Source organism: Schistocerca gregaria, chromosome 5 (assembly GCF_023897955.1).
Source record: "Schistocerca gregaria isolate iqSchGreg1 chromosome 5, iqSchGreg1.2, whole genome shotgun sequence".
Taxonomy (NCBI): Eukaryota; Metazoa; Arthropoda; class Insecta; order Orthoptera; family Acrididae; genus Schistocerca; species Schistocerca gregaria.
Window position 1 is genome coordinate 567,959,357 of NC_064924.1, and position 19,234 is coordinate 567,978,590.

At 40.3% G+C, this 19,234-nt stretch overlaps 1 protein-coding gene across 11 annotated transcripts in view; it reads right to left on the bottom strand.

The window, feature by feature from the left end:
* LOC126272844 (piezo-type mechanosensitive ion channel component) overlaps positions 1-19,234 on the bottom strand; it is a 651,486-nt gene that overhangs the window by 339,817 nt on the left and 292,435 nt on the right. For all 11 annotated transcript variants that reach the window (XM_049976053.1, XM_049976051.1, XM_049976056.1 and 8 more), the window contains 3 exons: positions 18,673-18,816; positions 9,804-9,922; positions 9,275-9,417 (listed from right to left, as the gene is read on the bottom strand). In XM_049976053.1, the coding sequence (XP_049832010.1) occupies positions 9,275-9,417; positions 9,804-9,922; positions 18,673-18,816 (406 nt within the window). The remainder of the gene's footprint in view (positions 1-9,274; positions 9,418-9,803; positions 9,923-18,672; positions 18,817-19,234) is intronic.

The window sequence follows — 19,234 nt, forward strand, 5'->3', positions numbered from 1 at the left end:
TGGAACACACTCTCGGCCAGAAGTTGGAAACACTGTGCACCGAGAAATATCGGACCAAATGACTTTCTTCCACTGCTCCACAGTTCTGGTTTCATGGCTTCCATACATATTTTCCTGTTATGGAAAGTTGCATCACTGATGAGTGGTTATGGAATTCCACTTAATTTTGCAACTCTCCGCTTATGGAACTCCCTTTGTATGTTTTGGTTCTCACATGGTTTGTTAGTGAGACACTCAGTTCTGAAGAGACTTCTGCAGCTGTTATTCTCTTTTTTTCACCACAATAATCTTCAATGACCATCTTTCATGATCACTCACCACACACTTTCATCTGCATAGTGACTTAGCTAACGATGTTTTTTCCAGTTTCTCTGTATTTGGTATAAATCTTAAACATGGCTACAAGAAAGTACCTTATAACTGCAGTAATTGCAAAAATTCCAAAAGGAACCTACAGTATACATGTCACGTCAAAAAGCAACCCAGTTTTGAACTGTTCTGCACACCCATCTCCACCAACTACCAGCCAATTTGGTCTGTCTACAGATCTGTCTTCAGTGACTACTGCAGTAGAATAGTGTCAAATAATCTTTCACAGAACCCAAATAAACTCTGGTCTTACGGAAAGGCTGTCAGTGGCACCAAAGTTAGTTTCCAGCCACTTACGTATGAGACGCGAACTGAAATTTAGGGCAGTACAGTGAAAGCTAAAATCCTTAACTCTGGTATCAAATATTCCCCTAAAAAAGGAAAACCCTGAGGACTGCCTAAATTTAACCCTCATATCACTGGAAAGATGTGAAATATGAGACAGTGTCGGTGGTATTCAGAAACAGCTGAAATTGTTAAAATTGAACAGAGCTCCACGGACTGATGGAATCCTTGACAGACTCTATACTGAATGTGCAGCTGAGGTAGCTCCTATTTTAACTATAATCTATTGTAGACCCTTCAACAAAATATCATGCCCAGTTCTTGGAAAAACGCACAGGTGACACCCATCTAAAAGATGGGTAGTGGAAGTGATCCACAAAGCTACCGTCTAATGTCCTTGACATCGATCTGTTGTAGAATCTTAGAACATATTCTGAGCTGAAACATATGAGGTATCTTGAACAGAATGACCTCCTTCATGCCAAGTAACATGGATTCCAGAAACTGATCATGTGAAACCCAACTTGCACTTTTCTCACATGACATGCTGAAAACTTTGGATAAAGGCAGTCAAGTAGGTATAGTACGTCTCGGTTTCCAAACAGTATTTGACTCTGTACCATACCTGTGCTTATCATCAAAAGTATGATCACATGATGTATCAAGTGAAATTTGTGACTGCATTGAGGACTTTTTTTGGTAGGAAGGATGTAGCATGTTACCTTGGATGGAGAGTCATCATCATAAGTAGAAATAACTTCAGGTGTGCCCCAGGGGAGGTTGTTGGAACTCTCGCTGTTCATAGTGGATATTCATAACCTTGGGAACAATATTGATAGCAATCAAACTTTTTGCAGACAATGCAGTACACTACAATGAAGTACTGAGTGAAAGAAGCTGCAAAAATGTTCAGTCAGATCTTCATAAGATTTCAAAGTGTTGGAAAGATTGGCAACACACTGTAGATGTTCAGGAACGCAAAACTGTGCACTTCACAAAATGAAAAAAAATAATTTACAACCTGTGACTGTAATATCAAACCCTTACAAATACTGGCATGTAACACTTTGTAGGGATATGAAATTTAATGATCATATAGGCCCAGTCAGGGTAAAGCAGGTAGTAGGTTTCCGTTTATTGGTAGAATAGTGGGGAAAAGCAACTAGTCTAAAAAGGAGGTTGCTTCCAACTAACTCATGTAACCCTTGTTAGAATATTGCTCAAGTGTGTGAGACCCATATCAAATAGAATTCACAGGTGATATTTAACATACACAGAGAAGGGCAGCACAAATGATCACAGATTTGCTTGACCCACGGGAGAGTGTCACAAGGAGGATGATGATAAGGAACCGAGCTGGCTGACTCTTGAAGATAGGCATAAACTATCCTGAGAAAACCTATTTACAAAATTTCAAGAACCTGCTTTAAATGATGGCTCTAGGAAATTACTACAATCCCGTACACATTATGAGGCCAAGATTAGATCAATTACAGAGTGCACAGAGACATTCTAATAATAATTCCTTCCATGCTCTATACACGAATGGAATGAAACACACACTAATAACTGGAACAATACAATGTATGCTCTGCTGTGAACTTAGCAGTGACTTCCAGAGTATAGATATAGAGGTACAGATACCTTGTTGCATGTGGCACTGGATGCTGGTATCTGCTCTTCTTCAGCGTACAAAACAATTACATTCTAAGGTGATGTCATTTTATTTATTGCTCCCTGCAGTGACACTTAAAAATTTAAAAATTCTTGACAACACACATGGTATCTCACCCCCTCTCAATAACCATGTGGAGGGAAACCACTTCACCTTCCCCTCCACATTTTACCTTACTGTAGTGTCTCTCTCTCTCTCTCTCTCTCTCTCTCTCTCTCTCTCTCTCTCTCTCTGTGTGTGTGTGTGTGTGTGTGTGTGTGTGTGTGTGTGTGTGTGTGTGTGTGTGTGTGTGTTTTCCCCCCTCCCATTTTTTCTTCCAGGTCTTACAGACCAGTATGGTATTGTTTCGATCAGCTCTTTGAATGATCTGCCAAAACAAGTGTATTTGGAAGTACAAATAGTAGTAGCAATGACAGCATAAAAGCCACCAGTATGGTATATTTTCAGTTTTATCATGCAGTAAAAGAGATTATTGATATGCTAATGAACAGTTCGATAAAGGCTCATCATAGATTGAGGCTAATGTCAATTTCTGACATGGAATACTGGCAGATGACAGCTAAATCTGTTGATCTCCAGGTTTAAAGTACTTAACCTCATAAAGTTCAGATTTTGGTAGAGGGGCATAGAGTAAATGCCAACGACACCTCTTTTTCACATCCAACTACCATCAGTAGATTAAATAATTAAATCAACCATGATGTTCGGCGTTAACAAGAAAACACATTCAGTTAGGTTTCATGTTTCATGAGTGTAGGACATTAACTGCTGCATAAGTAGACATCATCATATGCTCTACATTTTGTCCTCAGCATGCATCTAACATATGATACACACCAGTCTCTAGTTAGCTCGCATTGTGCACCTAGACAGGTCTCCTCAGCATTAGCATTTACACAGTTTGCCACCTCTATTCTTACTGTTAGTGTCTGAAGTCATCATGATAGTGCTGAGCCTTGTTAGCATTATAGCACTCAAGTGCAACCCAGTCTTGGCAGAACTACTGTCACTAGCTTCCACCAAGTCCATTCCCAGTCTCTACATTAAACTTGCAGACTACACTTGAATCTAAACACTGAAGTAATATATAATTTAATTCAGTTTTGTTTGATATAATTCCAGAATAGTTTTATGTGGATTTTTAATGTATGGTAATTTGGGGATGATGTTCATACGTACACTCCTGGAAATTGAAATAAGAACACTGTGAATTCATTGTCCCAGGAAGGGGAAACTTTATTGACACATTCCTGGGGTCAGAAACATCACATGATCACACTGACAGAAACACAGGCACATAGACACAGGCAACAGAGCATGCACAATATCGGCACTAGTACAGTGTATATCCACCTTTCGCAGCAATGCAGGCTGCTATTCTCCCATGGAGACGATCGTAGAGATGCTGGATGTAGTCCTGTGGAACGGCTGCCATGCCATTTCCACCTGGCACCTCAGTTGGACCAGCGTTCGTGCTGGACGTGCAGACCGCGTGAGACGACGCTTCATCCAGTCCCAAACATGCTCAATGGGGGACAGATCCGGATATCTTGCTGGCCAGGGTAGTTGACTTACACCTTCTAGACCACGTTGGGTGGCACGGGATACATGCGGACGTGCATTGTCCTGTTGGAACAGCATGTTCCCTTGCCGGTATAGGAATGGTAGAACGATGGGTTCGATGACGGTTTGGATGTACCGTGCACTATTGAGTGTCCCCTCGACGATCACCAGAGGTGTACGGCCAGTGTAGGAGATCGCTCCCTACACCATGATGCCGGGTGTTGGCCCTGTGTGCCTTGGTCGTATGCAGTCCTGATTGTGGCACTCACCTGCACGGCGCCAAACACACATACGACCATCATTGGCACCAAGGCAGAAGCTACTCTCATCACTGAAGACGACACGTCTCCATTCGTCCCTCCATTCACTCCTGTCGCAACACCACTGCAGGCGGCCTGCACGATGTTGGGGCGTGAGCGGAAGACGGCCTAACGGTGTGCGGGACCGTAGCCCAGCTTCATGGAGACGGTTGCGAATGGTCCTCGCCGATACTCCAGGAGCAACAGTGTCCCTAATTTGCTGGGAAGTGGCGGTGCAGTCCCCTACGGCACTGCGTAGGATCCTACGGTCTTGGCGTGCATCCGTGCGTCGCTGCGGTCCAGTCCCAGGTCGACGGACACGTGCACCTTCCGCTGACCACTGGCGACAACATCGATGTACTGTGGAGACCTCACGCCCCACGTGTTGAGCAATTCGGCGGTACGTCCACCTGGCCTCCCGCATGCCCACTATACGCCCTCGCTCAAAGTCTGTCAACTGCACATACGGTTCACGTCCACGCTGTCGCGGCATGCTACCAGTGTTAAAGACTGCGATGGAGCTCCGTATGCCACGGCAAACTGGCTGACACTGACGGCGGCGGTGCACAAATGCTGCACAGCTAGCGCCATTCGACGGCCAACACCGCGGTTCCTGGTGTGTCCGCTGTGTCGTGCGTGTGATCATTGCTTGTACAGCCCTCTCGCAGTGTCCGGAGCAAGTATGGTGGGTCTGACACACCGGTGTCAATGTGTTCTTTTTTCCATTTCCAGGAGTTTATATATGGGGAAACCATGCCAAGATATAATTTTTTTTTTCTTTTCTTGTAACCAGTGGAGATACATCCACAGAAAGCAGAACTTTATTGTGAGTGTGTGGTTTTATTTTCAACAATTATAAGTCCAGTTGAGTTCAAATGTAGTCATAGTTCTCTTGAATTCAAACCATCTGCATCCACAGATGAAAACACAGAGGAATGAACAATGTAGTACTGAACAACTGAAAGCTAAAGGTGTATCAAATACATAATATAATATGTATATTTTCCTCTCTTACATTTTTATTCCCACCACAAATCATGGACATCCAGCATTTAAGGTTACAGAATTGTTAATGAACCATGGTTGTTGCCACAGTGAGGTGTCCTGTGTGCCTGAAAAACATTGATAGCCATAATGTAGGTGCAACCACATTAGAGGAGTGTCTATGAGGACATCAGACTAACATATGGGGCCTGAAGAGGGAAAATTGCTGGTTCAATAGTTGCTGGAGCAACAAGTCTGAAAGGTTGATTGATGTGGTGTTTTAATGTTAACCATAATGGCCTCACTATGTTGATACAGTAAATGGCTGGAAACAAGAGGAAACCATAACCAGTATATTTTCATCAGGATATGCCTTACTGTATAGCTTAATGAGGATTAAAATATTTTGGAGGTATAGCAGTCTCTCACTAGGACCTGCAAGTAGGGACTACTTAGGAGGTTGTTGTCATCAGAAAACACAAATTTGGCATTCTAAAGGTCAGATTGTGGGATCTTAGATCTCTTACACAATAGGTAGGTCAGATAACCTGAAAAGAGAAATGAATGAGTTAAAGTTAGATGACATGGAAATAAGAGAAGTGCAATAGAAAGGAGAACAGGATTACTGGTTGTGTGAGTACAGGATTAGCAAAACGAAATCCAATAGTGGTACGCAGAGTAGGACTGGTAATAAATAAGGAAATAATAAAGAAGGTTGAAAGATTACAGATATCGATCTTCTCCCTGACAGACTGCACCTACTCTAATGCATCTTTGCTCTGGTAAGGTAGTGCCCCTGATGGGGAAGCCATATTATATGGGCAAAGGTGGTTTTGGCACTTGTATATCTTTAGGCAGGAGAGTGAGTCAGTCCAGATAGAATAGCCATGCCAGGTGGCTAGCATATATGAGGGGCTTTTAATAGCAGAACTGAGGGCATTTCATTGCTCAGGACATGACACTTAATCCACAGTGTCAACAAAGTACAGCACGGCGAATTTGAATCAAATGGAGTTCAGTAGACAACTGTGGCTGTATAACAAATGAGAATAAATATGTTAGAACATTTTACATTTGTCTAAAGTATAAGAAACCAAGAGTTTATTAAATCTGTCTTAACATCACCAAGTGATACGAGAGACCGATAGGACATGTGTCAGTAGCCTCATGGTCAGGAAATTTTATGATCTGGCACATATATCTCGGGTGCATGTTGGCCTCTTGTTCTGTCAGATCCAACAAGTCCAACGTTTAGAATTTTGGGCAGAAAAATTACTGCCAGTACTTTTAATTAAAGATGAGGAGCAGCCTACAATGTGAAGTGCTATGAACTGTGTAGTAAATGTATGATTATAATCAGGACAGGCAAAAAGCTAAGACCTTTCATAGTAATACAAGTGCATACCCCTACCAGCTATGTGGATGATGAGACTGAAAGACTGTATGATGAGACAAAGAACATCACTCAGTTCTGTAAGGGAGATAAAAATTGAACTGTGATAGGGGACTAGAATTTAATAACAGGAAGGGGAAGATTAGTAAAAATAGTAGGAGGCATGGACTGTAGGTAAAGGAATGCAAGGGGGAGCAGACAAATAAAATTTTGAAAAGATCATTCTTTAATCACTCCTAACGCTTTCTTTGAGAGTCATGGAAGAAGGCTGTATATATGAAAGAGAGCTGGAGACACCACAAGGTTTCTAATAGATTATATAATTGTATGGTAGTGAGCTTCAAAACTGCAGAATATTTCTTGTGGCAGATTTGGACTCTGCCCATGATTTATGGGTCATGATCTGCAGATTAAAACTGACGAAGCTGCAGAAAGGTAAGGAATTGAGGAATGGAACCCAGACAAACTGAAAGAACAGAAACAGTCAAAGGTTGCTGATATTTTCAAAGAAAGTGTTAGGCAACGATGGAGTAAACCAGAGGACAGGAACACAGTAGATGATGAATTGGCACCTGTAAGCGATTAAATGTTTAATGACAGAAGAAAATCAAGTAACGAAATCCTTGCACAATGTGAAGATATAGACACTGTCTTCGATTACATTTTGACATGGGTCTTCCTTACAGCCTCACCACAAATGTACAGTATATTTGCAGTGGAAAGGAGGAGTGGTCAAAATACGTCAATAAGCTCAAGCTTACCAGAACCTTTATTCACAGACAAAATCATATCCAGCTCATCCATAAACAGATCTCCAATGTCACCTGCTCTTCCAACTCGAATAAATATGTTAACCCACCACCAAACAGCACTCTTCCCGTCACCCAGTAAAGATGAAGGCATAAAACCCATCTTAAGTCATGTTGCAGTGGTCTTAGAATATGTTAGGTGTGATGCAATTCTATGTGCTACATGTAGATCATAGCTGTATTTCATAATTTTTTTATTTAAATGGTTATTTTTGTCATGACAATATCTTACCAATGATTTGTAAATTACTTGTACTAAAATTCCAAAAGCTCTTGTTGTGGCATAGCTACCTGATGGCTTTGAAGACACTGTGTGTGGTGTCATTAGTGCTTGAATGTTATTTATATTTTATTATACTACCCAACAATTTTAGAGGATGTCATATATAGTGCCATTGGTACTTCATCAACTTATATTTTATTTATATTTTATGAAGTTTAGTGCTGTACCTGTAAAAACTTGACAGAAATAAATATTTATTAATTGTGCAATTTTATGATGTACTATTTACAAACCCTGTTATGCAGTGTTGTTGTCCGATGTTCTAAAATATGCCATGTGGCATTACTGTACTCTTAATGTTTCATATGTTTATTCGTGTATTCCATGAACAACTTGCCAAGAATGCATTCATGTATGATTTTGCATACTTTGTTTGGTTGTAATAAAATGTCCCAATCCTTGCATGCATGTCACCACTAGCGACCTCCTTGGCCATGTGGAAGCTGTGAGCAGCAGTTAAGACGCAGTTTTTGCTCTTATGGTGATGAGCACATGTAGAGGCCACATGCTGTTATTGCACTTATTGATTTCATGGCCTATTTTCCACTTGTACAGCCTGTGTAATTCAATACTTACATTTATGGCATAGTACCCAGTTTGGAACAATATTAGTGTTGTAGAGTCTAAGCTGCTAATGTAATTCCATTTTGTAAACCTTAATGATACACTGTAAATCTCCTGTATTTTACCCCTCAAGATGATCTGATACTGGACAAACGGTCCAAAACCAGTCTTGACAAACAAATAGTCTTCCTGTGCAACTTAAAGCCATTTTCTTAACTGTTACTATACACAGGATGTTTAGCTTTTGAAAGTAAGAACTACTACACTTCAGTATTACATAAGCAAAATGGAAAATAATAAAAGAATAAAAAATCTTTTAGATGTTATAAATAAAATAGAAAGAATCTTCCACATGCCTTTAAATATGTCTGCTTGTGTCTGTGTATGTATGTATGGATATGTGTGTGTGTGTGTGTGTGTGTGTGTGTGTGTGTGTGCGCGCGCTTGCGCGAGTATATACCTATCCTTTTTTCCCCCTAAGGTAAGTCTTTCCACTCCCGAGATTGGAATGACTCCTTACCCTCTCCCTTAAAACCCACATCCTTTCATCTTTCCTTTTCCTTCCCTCTTTCCTGACGAAGCAGCCGGCGGTTGTGAAAGCTCGAAATTCTGTGTGTGTGTTTGTGTGTTTTATTCATTGTGCCTATCTACCGGCGCTTTCCCGCTTGGTAAGTCTTGGAATCTTTGTTTTTAATATATTTTAGATGTTATGAATGATTTATCATTTTTCGAGAAAGTGGGGTGGAAAAGAATAATTTTATGAAAAATGCTTTTGAATATTTGTAAATTGCATTCATCTTTCCTTTTTTCCTCATGTGCTGAAATGAAAACATGAACTTTTGACTTCAAAAACATGAGATCAAATGTGTACTGTTCTTTTTAATCACACACCAGCACTCAGTGAGTAAGGCAGCTCTATCAAGCTGTACTTGGGCTTTTCTTTCCCAATTTGAAATATATCATTTTCATACTAAATATCTACAAACTCATTTATACTTTATAGTAGCAAAAGAAAATGAAGTAAAAATTAAAAACAAAATTGTTACATACATCATAGGCACCAAGTAGCATGATGGACAACAGCAATATCTTGAGTATATGCATCTCCAGGAACAGCCACATAAAGTCACTCACTTTTTCAATCAAATGCTTGCCCTTCATTCCCAGCTGCTGTAGCCTGTAAAAAGAAGTACCTGAAACAAGATGACAGCTGTCTAGTCTCTGTGCGTTAAATCAATGTTAAAAAGGGAGAAATGGCTTATCCTGAAATTTTATTAGCCACAACTGTTTAATCCATAGTAAAAGTCTGCTGGAAAGTGGTGTGTTGTTGTTGTTGATGATGATGATGATGATGATGATGATGATGATGATGATGCCATTAATAACAAAATGGTGGAAAGAGTGGCATGGAACAGCTACCAAGAGGGACATGTGGCAATAGGAACTTCATAATGGTATGGAATATACGTAATTACGTCTAGACTAAATCAAACAATGGAAAATTCAGGATGGAATAATGACAGCTGTCTGAATGGGCTTCATGCATTTTAAAAACTTAATATACATTAATACAATTTACCTCTGACATTTGTATCATCTGGCCTTGAACTTTCATCAGTGTCTTCTTCACGAAGTGAAATATCTCTTCCTGAAGCATCTCCAGATCGGCTAGTTCGAGCCGAATTAAGTGTAGCTGCCCTACACAGAAATTTAATATTAAAAAAATTGAAAACAATCCTTCAAGGAAACACTTTGAAACAAAAAGCAGCGCTATTACCCATGGGTAGCTACAAAGCTTTTAATAGTTTAATGACTTAGGAACTTGATTGATCTATTAGAAGCTTCTAGATGTCATACATCTCATTCTTCAAATGGTTAAAGTTCTGCTAACCTTTATCAGCAGTATTTATGCACAAAAATACTGATTGACACTCAGGCCTAGGTATTCCAAGGAAATTGGCCTCTCATCCCCAGAGGCTTAGATTCCCAGCGACAAAAACCATTATTTTTACAGAGTTGTTTAACAAATAAAAAAATATCTATTAAAAATTAATAAAAGCATTAAAGAGATGCAAATATTTTTTGGTTGCAAAAATGACACCTATAAGACTTCCTGTGAAAAGATTACCTCACACTAAGTGAAATGAATGCAACAAATAGCAGAAGTGGGAAGGACGATTGCAGTTTTATGTTCCATTAAGAGGACTAGTACATGGATAAGTGTCAAAAACTTATTTTTAATTTTTTCTCTTAAAAAAATTGCTATAGTTTTCTGAACAAGAAAAAGTTAGCTTTGAGGAAATTTGACTGGAGGAAGTCCAAAAATTACAAGAATTTTTAAAATGGATGCACATATGGTGATGTCCACCTCTGCTGAAAGATCTTTGTTCTCATTTGTTTATTTTCTATATGAATTCTCTGTCTCTAATGTAGGATAACCTGTGAACACATCATGATTGCTTTTGTTGTGTTTATACTGAGAGTTTAGTCATTGGTTAGCAGTTGACACTGTATTTATTGTGAAGTAATGTAATTAGTTGCAGTACTACTGTGTGGGCCTTTATAAAAAACTTCAGGAAATTGTGTGTGTTTTTAGTAGTAGCAGAAACCTTTTAAAATTTATCAGATTACATCTTTTGAGAAAAGCAGCATGGACTACATTCTTTCAGAGTAGATCCACAGACGACACCGAGTTGTGCTGTCTCACAAAAATATAGGACGCACAATCCCACTTGCCGACATGGCACACCGTACTCCTTCCCCCTCACCCCAACATGAACAGATTGGTTGTTGACCAGTATCTGGTGTTCTGGGAGTTCGCATGTAATGTCAGATGGAACCAGGCTTGATCAGTTATGAAATACAGCAGTGCATCCAACATTCCACTTTCTACTGTTTGACATAGCACATTTTGCCTTATCTTCTTCCTTTATTTCTTAGACATGTCATTTTGTAGGGCATCATCCCTATATGGTGTAAAACATGTTGACAAGATCAACACAAAATGTTCACTAGTTGGGACAATTTACTTGTTTACTTCTTTGGACTCTGGATCGTTTGTGTTCAACTATCCGTGATCACAGCAGGTGTTCCAATGGACAGGGCTCGATTCTTTTTTGCACTTGCAACTGACTCTATAGTATGCCACTTTGTCCAAAATCCAGTACATCACTGTTTGCTGGTTGGAAATATGAGGAAACATTTTTGCAAACAGTCCCATATTTCCATAAATGAACCAGTAGACACATATGCTTCCATTATTGTGATTCTTTCTTGCTAAGATATTTACTTCTTATGTCTTAACCAACTCATAATGGCTTTCATATGGACAATAAAAAACCATAGTCGCAACAGCTTTGAAACAATAGATGACAACTGGCGGTTGGCAATGAGCAGTCCAGTACTTGGGGCCAGTTTTTCATGTGTCAGCTTGTATTTTCCCATGAACTAAAAACTTGCTACTTCTTGCACTTTATTATTTGAGTAGACTATTTTTGTGAGGTTTTCTATGAGAAGTACTCAACTGCATATTCTAAGTCTTGTCAAAACTCAGTGGTAATACATTTGCCTTTAACCAATTGTCAATATTTTCAAATATACATTAGTCCCATTTTCAGTAAGAAGACTGGTAGTAAGTTCTATTCCTATGAAATCATCAGCAAAAAGAAAAACATCGACTCTTCCAATAAAGCAAAGTGGAATATCAGAAACAATAGAGGAACCAAAAAAGATCCTATGGTTTACCACGTGCTTCAAATTCCAAGTACCTGCTGCTATGTGGTCAACAGTGACTGATTCACTCTGTTTCCTGTCAGGTAGAGAAGTCAAAAACAACAAATTATTTGTGTCTGCTACCAACAGCACACTTTTACTTGGGTCTTGAGTAGGGAATGCTGGGGGGTGGAAGCTTAGGACCAGCTCTTAGCGCATTGCCTGCTGAAACAAGCATCGTCTCCTCCACCCAGAGCATTCAGCTTATGAATTCCAGCTTATAAAAGAAATGAAAGTGTCATGGGTTACTGTATCACAAAAGTGACAAAACGAATGTTTTAGGATTACTGTATCGCAGAAGTGACACAAAAGTTGATGGCAAGTTGCTAGATGGACCAGGTGCAGCCACTTCGCTCAACTTTGTAAATAATTTCAACAATCTCTATGGTCAGATCAACGTTACATTCAGAAGGGCTACTTACACTTATGGTCTACAGTATTATCGTGTAACTAAGGTTGGCAACAAGCCTAAATGTTCTGTAGTGACATGAAATCAGCCGATTTCCACTAATCTCAGAGAGGCCAAGTAAAAGTGTGTGACTTATACTTGAGAAAGTTTTGACTTTTGCATTAGGACATCATGATTCACACAATAGAAAGCCTTAATCAACTCTCAGGATAATTCCAGTGGTAATAATTTCTGATTTATTGATTCCAGTATACTGCCTGTTAAGATAAATGTAGGTTGTTTGGTAGACAGACTTTTTTTTTTTTATTACTGAGTACATTTATCACTGCTGGTTGTGAACTCGAATGTACACAATGACCTTGCTTTGAAAGTATTGGTGACAATATGAGGCTGATTGTGATTCTTTACTTATGTTGCATCTCCTGTTTTGTGAAGAGGCTTGACAACAGCACATTTAAGTATGTCTGGGAAAATATTACTAAGAAAAATTAATTGAGTAAGTAACTTAGCATTCATCGGAACAACATTTTATTATAATACTACTGACGCCTTCATTATCACATGAAAATTTATTTTAGAATGATTTTTCATAAAATCGATACACTATATAATAACAATGTGTTTAAAATTAAATTATCTTCTACTGACGAAACACGTTATCAAAAATGTCTACAATTTTGTGGCTACCTTTGGTGAGCCCATTATTAACTCTTTGAGAAATTTCCTCATCAAATTAATTCCAGTCTATTCTGGTGTGGTGGTACAGAAAACTTCTATTGTTGTTGCATGTATTATGAAAAGGATAAATGTTACTCACCAAGGTACTGAGTTACAGACAGGCACACCAAAAATACTCTCAGAAAATAAGCTTTTGGTGGACAAGATCTTCATCAGAACCAAACATAAGCACAATAACTCACACAAACACAGCTCACACACACATGACCACTGTCTCTGGCTGCTGGGGCCAGACTGTGATCAGCAGCCAGGTGGTGGGGGTAAGGAGGAAGCTGGAATGGGGGAGGAGAATGATAGCAGGATAGTGGTGGGGGACCGCAATGCTTGTGGGAGCATTCAGGGATGAGGTGAAGAGGTGGAGAGAGGGGTAGGGCAGCAAGATGCAGCTGGGAGGCTAGACGGAGGTTGGAAAGGGGAGGGGGGGGGGGGGGGGGGGGGAGGATTAGCAGAAAAGGACAGAAGTAAAAAGACCGTGGGTGGGTTGGTGGAAAAGAGGGCTGTTTAGTGCTGGAATCAGAACAGGTAAGGGGCTAGATGAGTAAGGAAACAAACAAAGGTTGAGGCCGGGAGGGTTGTGGGAACATATATATTGCAGGGAGAGTTCCCACCTGTGCATTCAGGAAAGCTGATGTCGATGGGAAGGATCCAGATGGCACAGGCTGTGAACCAGTCATTGAAACAAAGAACATCATGTTGGGCATTGTGCTCAGCAGTAGGGTGGTCGATATATTTCTTGGCTACATGCAAACAGACATCTTGTTGGTTGTCATGCCCACATAGAATGCAGCACAGTGATTGCAGCTTAGCTTGTAATCACGTGACTGATTTCACTGCTTTTGATGGGTTAGGAAATGTTTATGACTGGACTGGAGTGCATGGTGGTGGGAGGGTGTACAGGATATGTCTTGCATCTATGTCTATTACAGGGATATGAGCCATAAGGCAAGGGGTTGGGAGCAAGGGTAGGGTAGGGTAGGGATGGATAAGGATATTATGTAATTCACTGAATGACAGACTGTTCGGAGGACACGGGCACATCACAGGTACTCAGAACCCTTCACCCTTCAATGGGATCAGATCTTCTTCCTGGATACTCCTTATGGGAACTACAATTATGGAAACTCTCAGCCAACTTCTGTACCAATGTTGCAGCACAGACAATTACACCATTACAGTACTTAGCCAACACTACAGACATTGTCACAAACAGTCTAGAGCAGGCCTTTATGTGTGCAAAAATCAATATAAGGTGAGAGGAGGGCCCTGAGGCAGACATGGGAACAGATGAGAATAGTATTAACTCCGCAACAAACATGAAGGATTCATGCTTACAACACACGCCAACAGGATACACTGTGAATAAGTAGCATCACAGGAGGCCGAGCTCAGTATGCAAGTAACTACCTATCAGAAACAGGTACACAGTCATATCTGAAAGAAGAACAAGAATGCTGAACCACAACCATTGATTGGGCAATGGTGCTGGTACCACAAATGTTTTGGGAACCTTGTTTACCAATGCACTCTACCCTGCAGTTATCCAAATTGCAAAGAGAGGCATTAAAGAGTGCAAACACTCAGCAGAAACCTTATAAGCATGTGGAACTGTATGAAATACATGTTACGTACAAATGTAACATCGACCTGAGGCAATAATTTCCAATGACGGTTTGTCACGACTGTGTTGGGGTGAAAAATTTCTGGTGGACACATGGTCAGAAATCAGTGTCTATCCAATAAAGTACACATAAGTAAGGTGGGCAACAACACAACATGTACTGACAGGAGACGACAATTCAAGAATTCTGACATATGGCGAGAGACGACTGGAATCACAACTCAACCAAAGTTTTCACCCATTGTGGACTTTCACAGCTGCAGGTGTGACTGGTCCTATTAAATGTGCAGATTTTTTGTGCAATTATAGCTTCATGCTGGATTTAGTCAACTATCAATTGGTGCCAATTCACACAGGAGAAGCACTATCTACAACTCCTTCAGAGTTGGTTTTCATACAGTGTGAGGTGCCCGTGGCTTGCTGCAGGAAGATGTCCAGTACCTCTTCCATGTCATCTGCATAGGGATTCAAAGCTGCAATTCCATGTCTAAATGATGTGGGCACACATGGGTGGTCCACACAAGAACAACTCCAGAAGGCACTACAATTCGGTTATGGCAAGCAATGTTGGAACACTGTCCACAGACGACACGTTTCACAAATTACTGCACGACATCCCACCACTTACAAAATCTGCAACTGCCATTAGGAAATGCACTCATTGCATACAGTATCACATCCACACATTTCAAGGGCTGTCTGTCTCCTGTCATCCATGACATTGGGCTCCATGAGGCTGCTCTCAGTGCAGGCAGAGTTCGACTGGCTGCTACAAACAGGTATTGTAACTAGTTCTGATAGTGAATGGACATCACCAATTCACACGGTTTCACAGAAAGATAAATCCTGGAGGATATGTGGCAATTACAGAGCACTCAATGCACAGACAGTTCTGTATCAGTACCCTATTCCTTACGTGGTGGACTTCAACAATACCATTAGTGGTGCAACAATATTAAACGTGACAGACTGTATAAAAGTGTATTCCCATGCCTCCAGTGGATATTAAAAAACAGCAATGACCAGGCCTTTTGGACTTCCCAAACACAATTTAATGTCATTCAGTCTCAGAATGCTAAACGGATGTGGCAGAGGTTCATGTATGAAGTGCTAAAGGAGTTGCCATTTGTGTTTTGTTACTTGGATGACATTTTAATATTCTCTGGTTCAGTAGATCAGCATGCAGTCCACCTGTCATAACTTATCCACAGCCACAAAATTATGGCATCATTATTAATTAAGTGAACTGTGTCTGGGAAAGAGTGAAGTTTGTTTCCTTGGGTACTTAGTTTCAACAGCAGGATTGGCATCATCACCTGAATGGGTCAAAGCTGTAGAGAAAATGCCTCTACCCAGTTCGTATAAAGGCTGTCACAGGTTTCTGGGCATGCTAAACTATTATGGATGCCATCTGTCTAGACTAATGGTAACCCAGGAACCACTCACAATGTTGCTCACCAAAAAGAATGCTACAGGTAACTGAAAGATTACACGGACTTCCACAGCCAAAACAGTGTTCTGGGACCTCAAGGAACATCTTTCATGGAAAGTGTTGCTAGGACATCCAAAACCAGGCAGTCCCGTACCCATTATAGTAGATTCAATCCAGACAGTGGTAGGCAAAGCCTGGCAACAAAAGGCTGACTGGAAGTGACAGCCACTTGCATTCTTCTATAAGAATTTGATGCAACAACAATAAAAGTGGAGTACCATCAATCATGAACTGCTTGCAATGTACCAGACAGTCCAACATTTTCATACAGGCATAGAGGGGAGACATTTTACAGCCTTCATGGTTCACAAGCCCCTGTTGGCAATTTTCCAACAAAGTATTGTGGTTAAGTCACCACCTCAGTACAAGCACATTGAATATATAACTCAATTCACAATAGATATGTGACACACAGCAGGAAAGGATAATGTGATTGCAGATTGTATGTCAAGGAAATGTGTCAGTCTATGATCTTTTTGGTGGCACACATTAACAGTGGAGCACCATGTAAATCATTTTCTATGCAGCCCTCTCCAAGGAGGCACGGGATACAATGCAAATGAGTACCACTTCCAGAGGTATCATAAGAAATTTGGTGTGATGCGGCAAAAGGTCAACAGTGATTCTATATTCCAGAACCCTATCACAGGCAAGTTTTTGAAGTCCAGTGCAATTTACAACACTCATGCATGTGAGCTACAGCTAAGATGGTTGCTACCAAAGTGCTGTGGCCTGGAGGGCAGAAAGATTGTTGGGTGTGGGCATGCATGTGTCTAACATGTCAGTGAAATAAGACTGGAAGGCATGTGTTTGCACCAATTGTTCATTTTCTGACACCAGCAGGCAGGTTTTCATATCTCCATGCAGACATCTACAGCGCATTGCAGAGCTCTACAGGTCAAAAGTATTTGTTAGCAATACTGATTGTTTTACAAGGTGCCCAGAAGTCACAATACTTATTGAGATATCAATAGAGTCAGTGGCAAAAGAAGTACATACATGGTTCTCCGGGTTCAGCCTACCACATGAATTATCACAGATCGGGGAGGAAAATATGAGAGCCAGCTATTCAATGAGCTCATGTTGTTATGCAGATGCTACCATCCACACACCACAAGCAACAATCCCAACAGTAACAGCCTGGTGGTACATTTCCACCACACACTCAAGATGGCACTAATGTGTAGTATGTCGGAGTGCACAGAAGCATTCTCTCTCGTCGTACTGGGATTACGAACAGCAATAAAGGAGAACATCAACACTCTCCAGTGCAATTTGTTTATGGTGAACAATTACAGGCTCAACAAGAACTAATCTTCCCCAACCCCACACAGCAAACAGAACCACACTTTTGTATGCAGTTTGCACAATGGCTCAGAACGTGAGTGAAAAGCATACAAACAACCAACCAACTCAACCAGACATGACAGACAAAAAGTATTCACGCCCAAGGACTTAGAAACAATGTCCCGTGTGTGTCTTCGGGATGATTTAGTTCACCCCGGCTTATTTCACTGTATGCTGATCCGTACAAAGTGATAGGAAGGGAAAGCCACGCCTTCAAAATCAATAAAGCTAGAAAATAAGAAACTGTTTCCATCAAGACACTCAAACCAATATACATGGAAGCGGATACCCTTTTTACTGAGCCTGAGCTATTGCATTCTGAGGAGGAAATGGCCAAACTGACAAAGTTCCATGGAATAGGTAACAACAAATATCGAATCTAACGCTACAGCCACCAGAAAGGCGCAACCAACATCTGCAGCTACTGCTTACAAGAGGACTGGCCAGCAAGTTCCCTCACATATCAAGAATTCCTGGCTTTAAGTGGTGGTGGAGGAAGGGGGAGAGGGAGGGAAGAGACACACGCGAGACAGATGGTGACATCAAGAAGATGATGTACAATAACAAGTGAATAATGTTCTCTTTGGAATGTAAAAGGATTATCTTTCCTTCTGGCGGCATAGTAACTCTTGTTGACTCTTTCATATTTGTTCTCTGTAGTGAGTTTTTTTACAACATAGAAATAAAAGTTATTTGAAGCAACCACTCATATTCTCCCAAAAAATACTTATACAGTGAGATTCTGAACCTTCATCTCTACTTAGAGAATGGTCTAATGATGTTATAAGCATAATCAGAACCCTCCCCCCTTTTTTGCTTACTTGGGGTACAATCTATCACAGAAACAAATGAATACTATACAAATTTGTATATGAGCAAATCTTTTCATCTCTCAATATAGTACTGTGAAGCAATGATTATTATATATTAGACTATGGACATAAAGAGTAGACAATCAACACATTCTTGTTTTTTCAGAAGAAGTACTGTATGAGGTTCCAACTAATTAGTTTCTCATTCATTATCTGAATAATATTATTTTGTGATCATTAGTATAAATATAAGTAGCTTACCTTGCTCTAATGTCAGATATTTCCAAAAATTCTTTATGAAAATAATGGAGCTGTATAACTGTCATAACCAGAAATGCTGTTGGTGTAAGAAGACGTGTGAACAGTTGTGTTGTATCAAACCTTTCCAGCCCAATATCCAACTGCCTAAAAAATTAAGCAAAAATAAATGCATCAGAAAGGATTCTTCAGATTAAATTATAATATTTTAGATCCTACTCATATAAACATGTAAAAAAACAGACAACTGTTGTCATCACATTCTCTCAAAAAACAAATAAAATACTCATATATTAAAAACAAAGATTCTAAGACTTACCAAGCGGGAAAGTGCCGGCAGAGAGGCACAATGAACAAAACACACAAACACACACACAGAATTACTAGCTTTCGCAACCGATGGTTGCTTCTTCAGGAAGGAGAGGGAAAGACGAAAGGATGTGGGTTTTAAGGGAGAGGGTAAGGAGTCATTCCAATCCCAGGAGCGGAAAGACTTCCCTTAGGGGAAAAAAAGGACAGGTGTACACTCGCACACACACACACACACACACACACACATCCATCC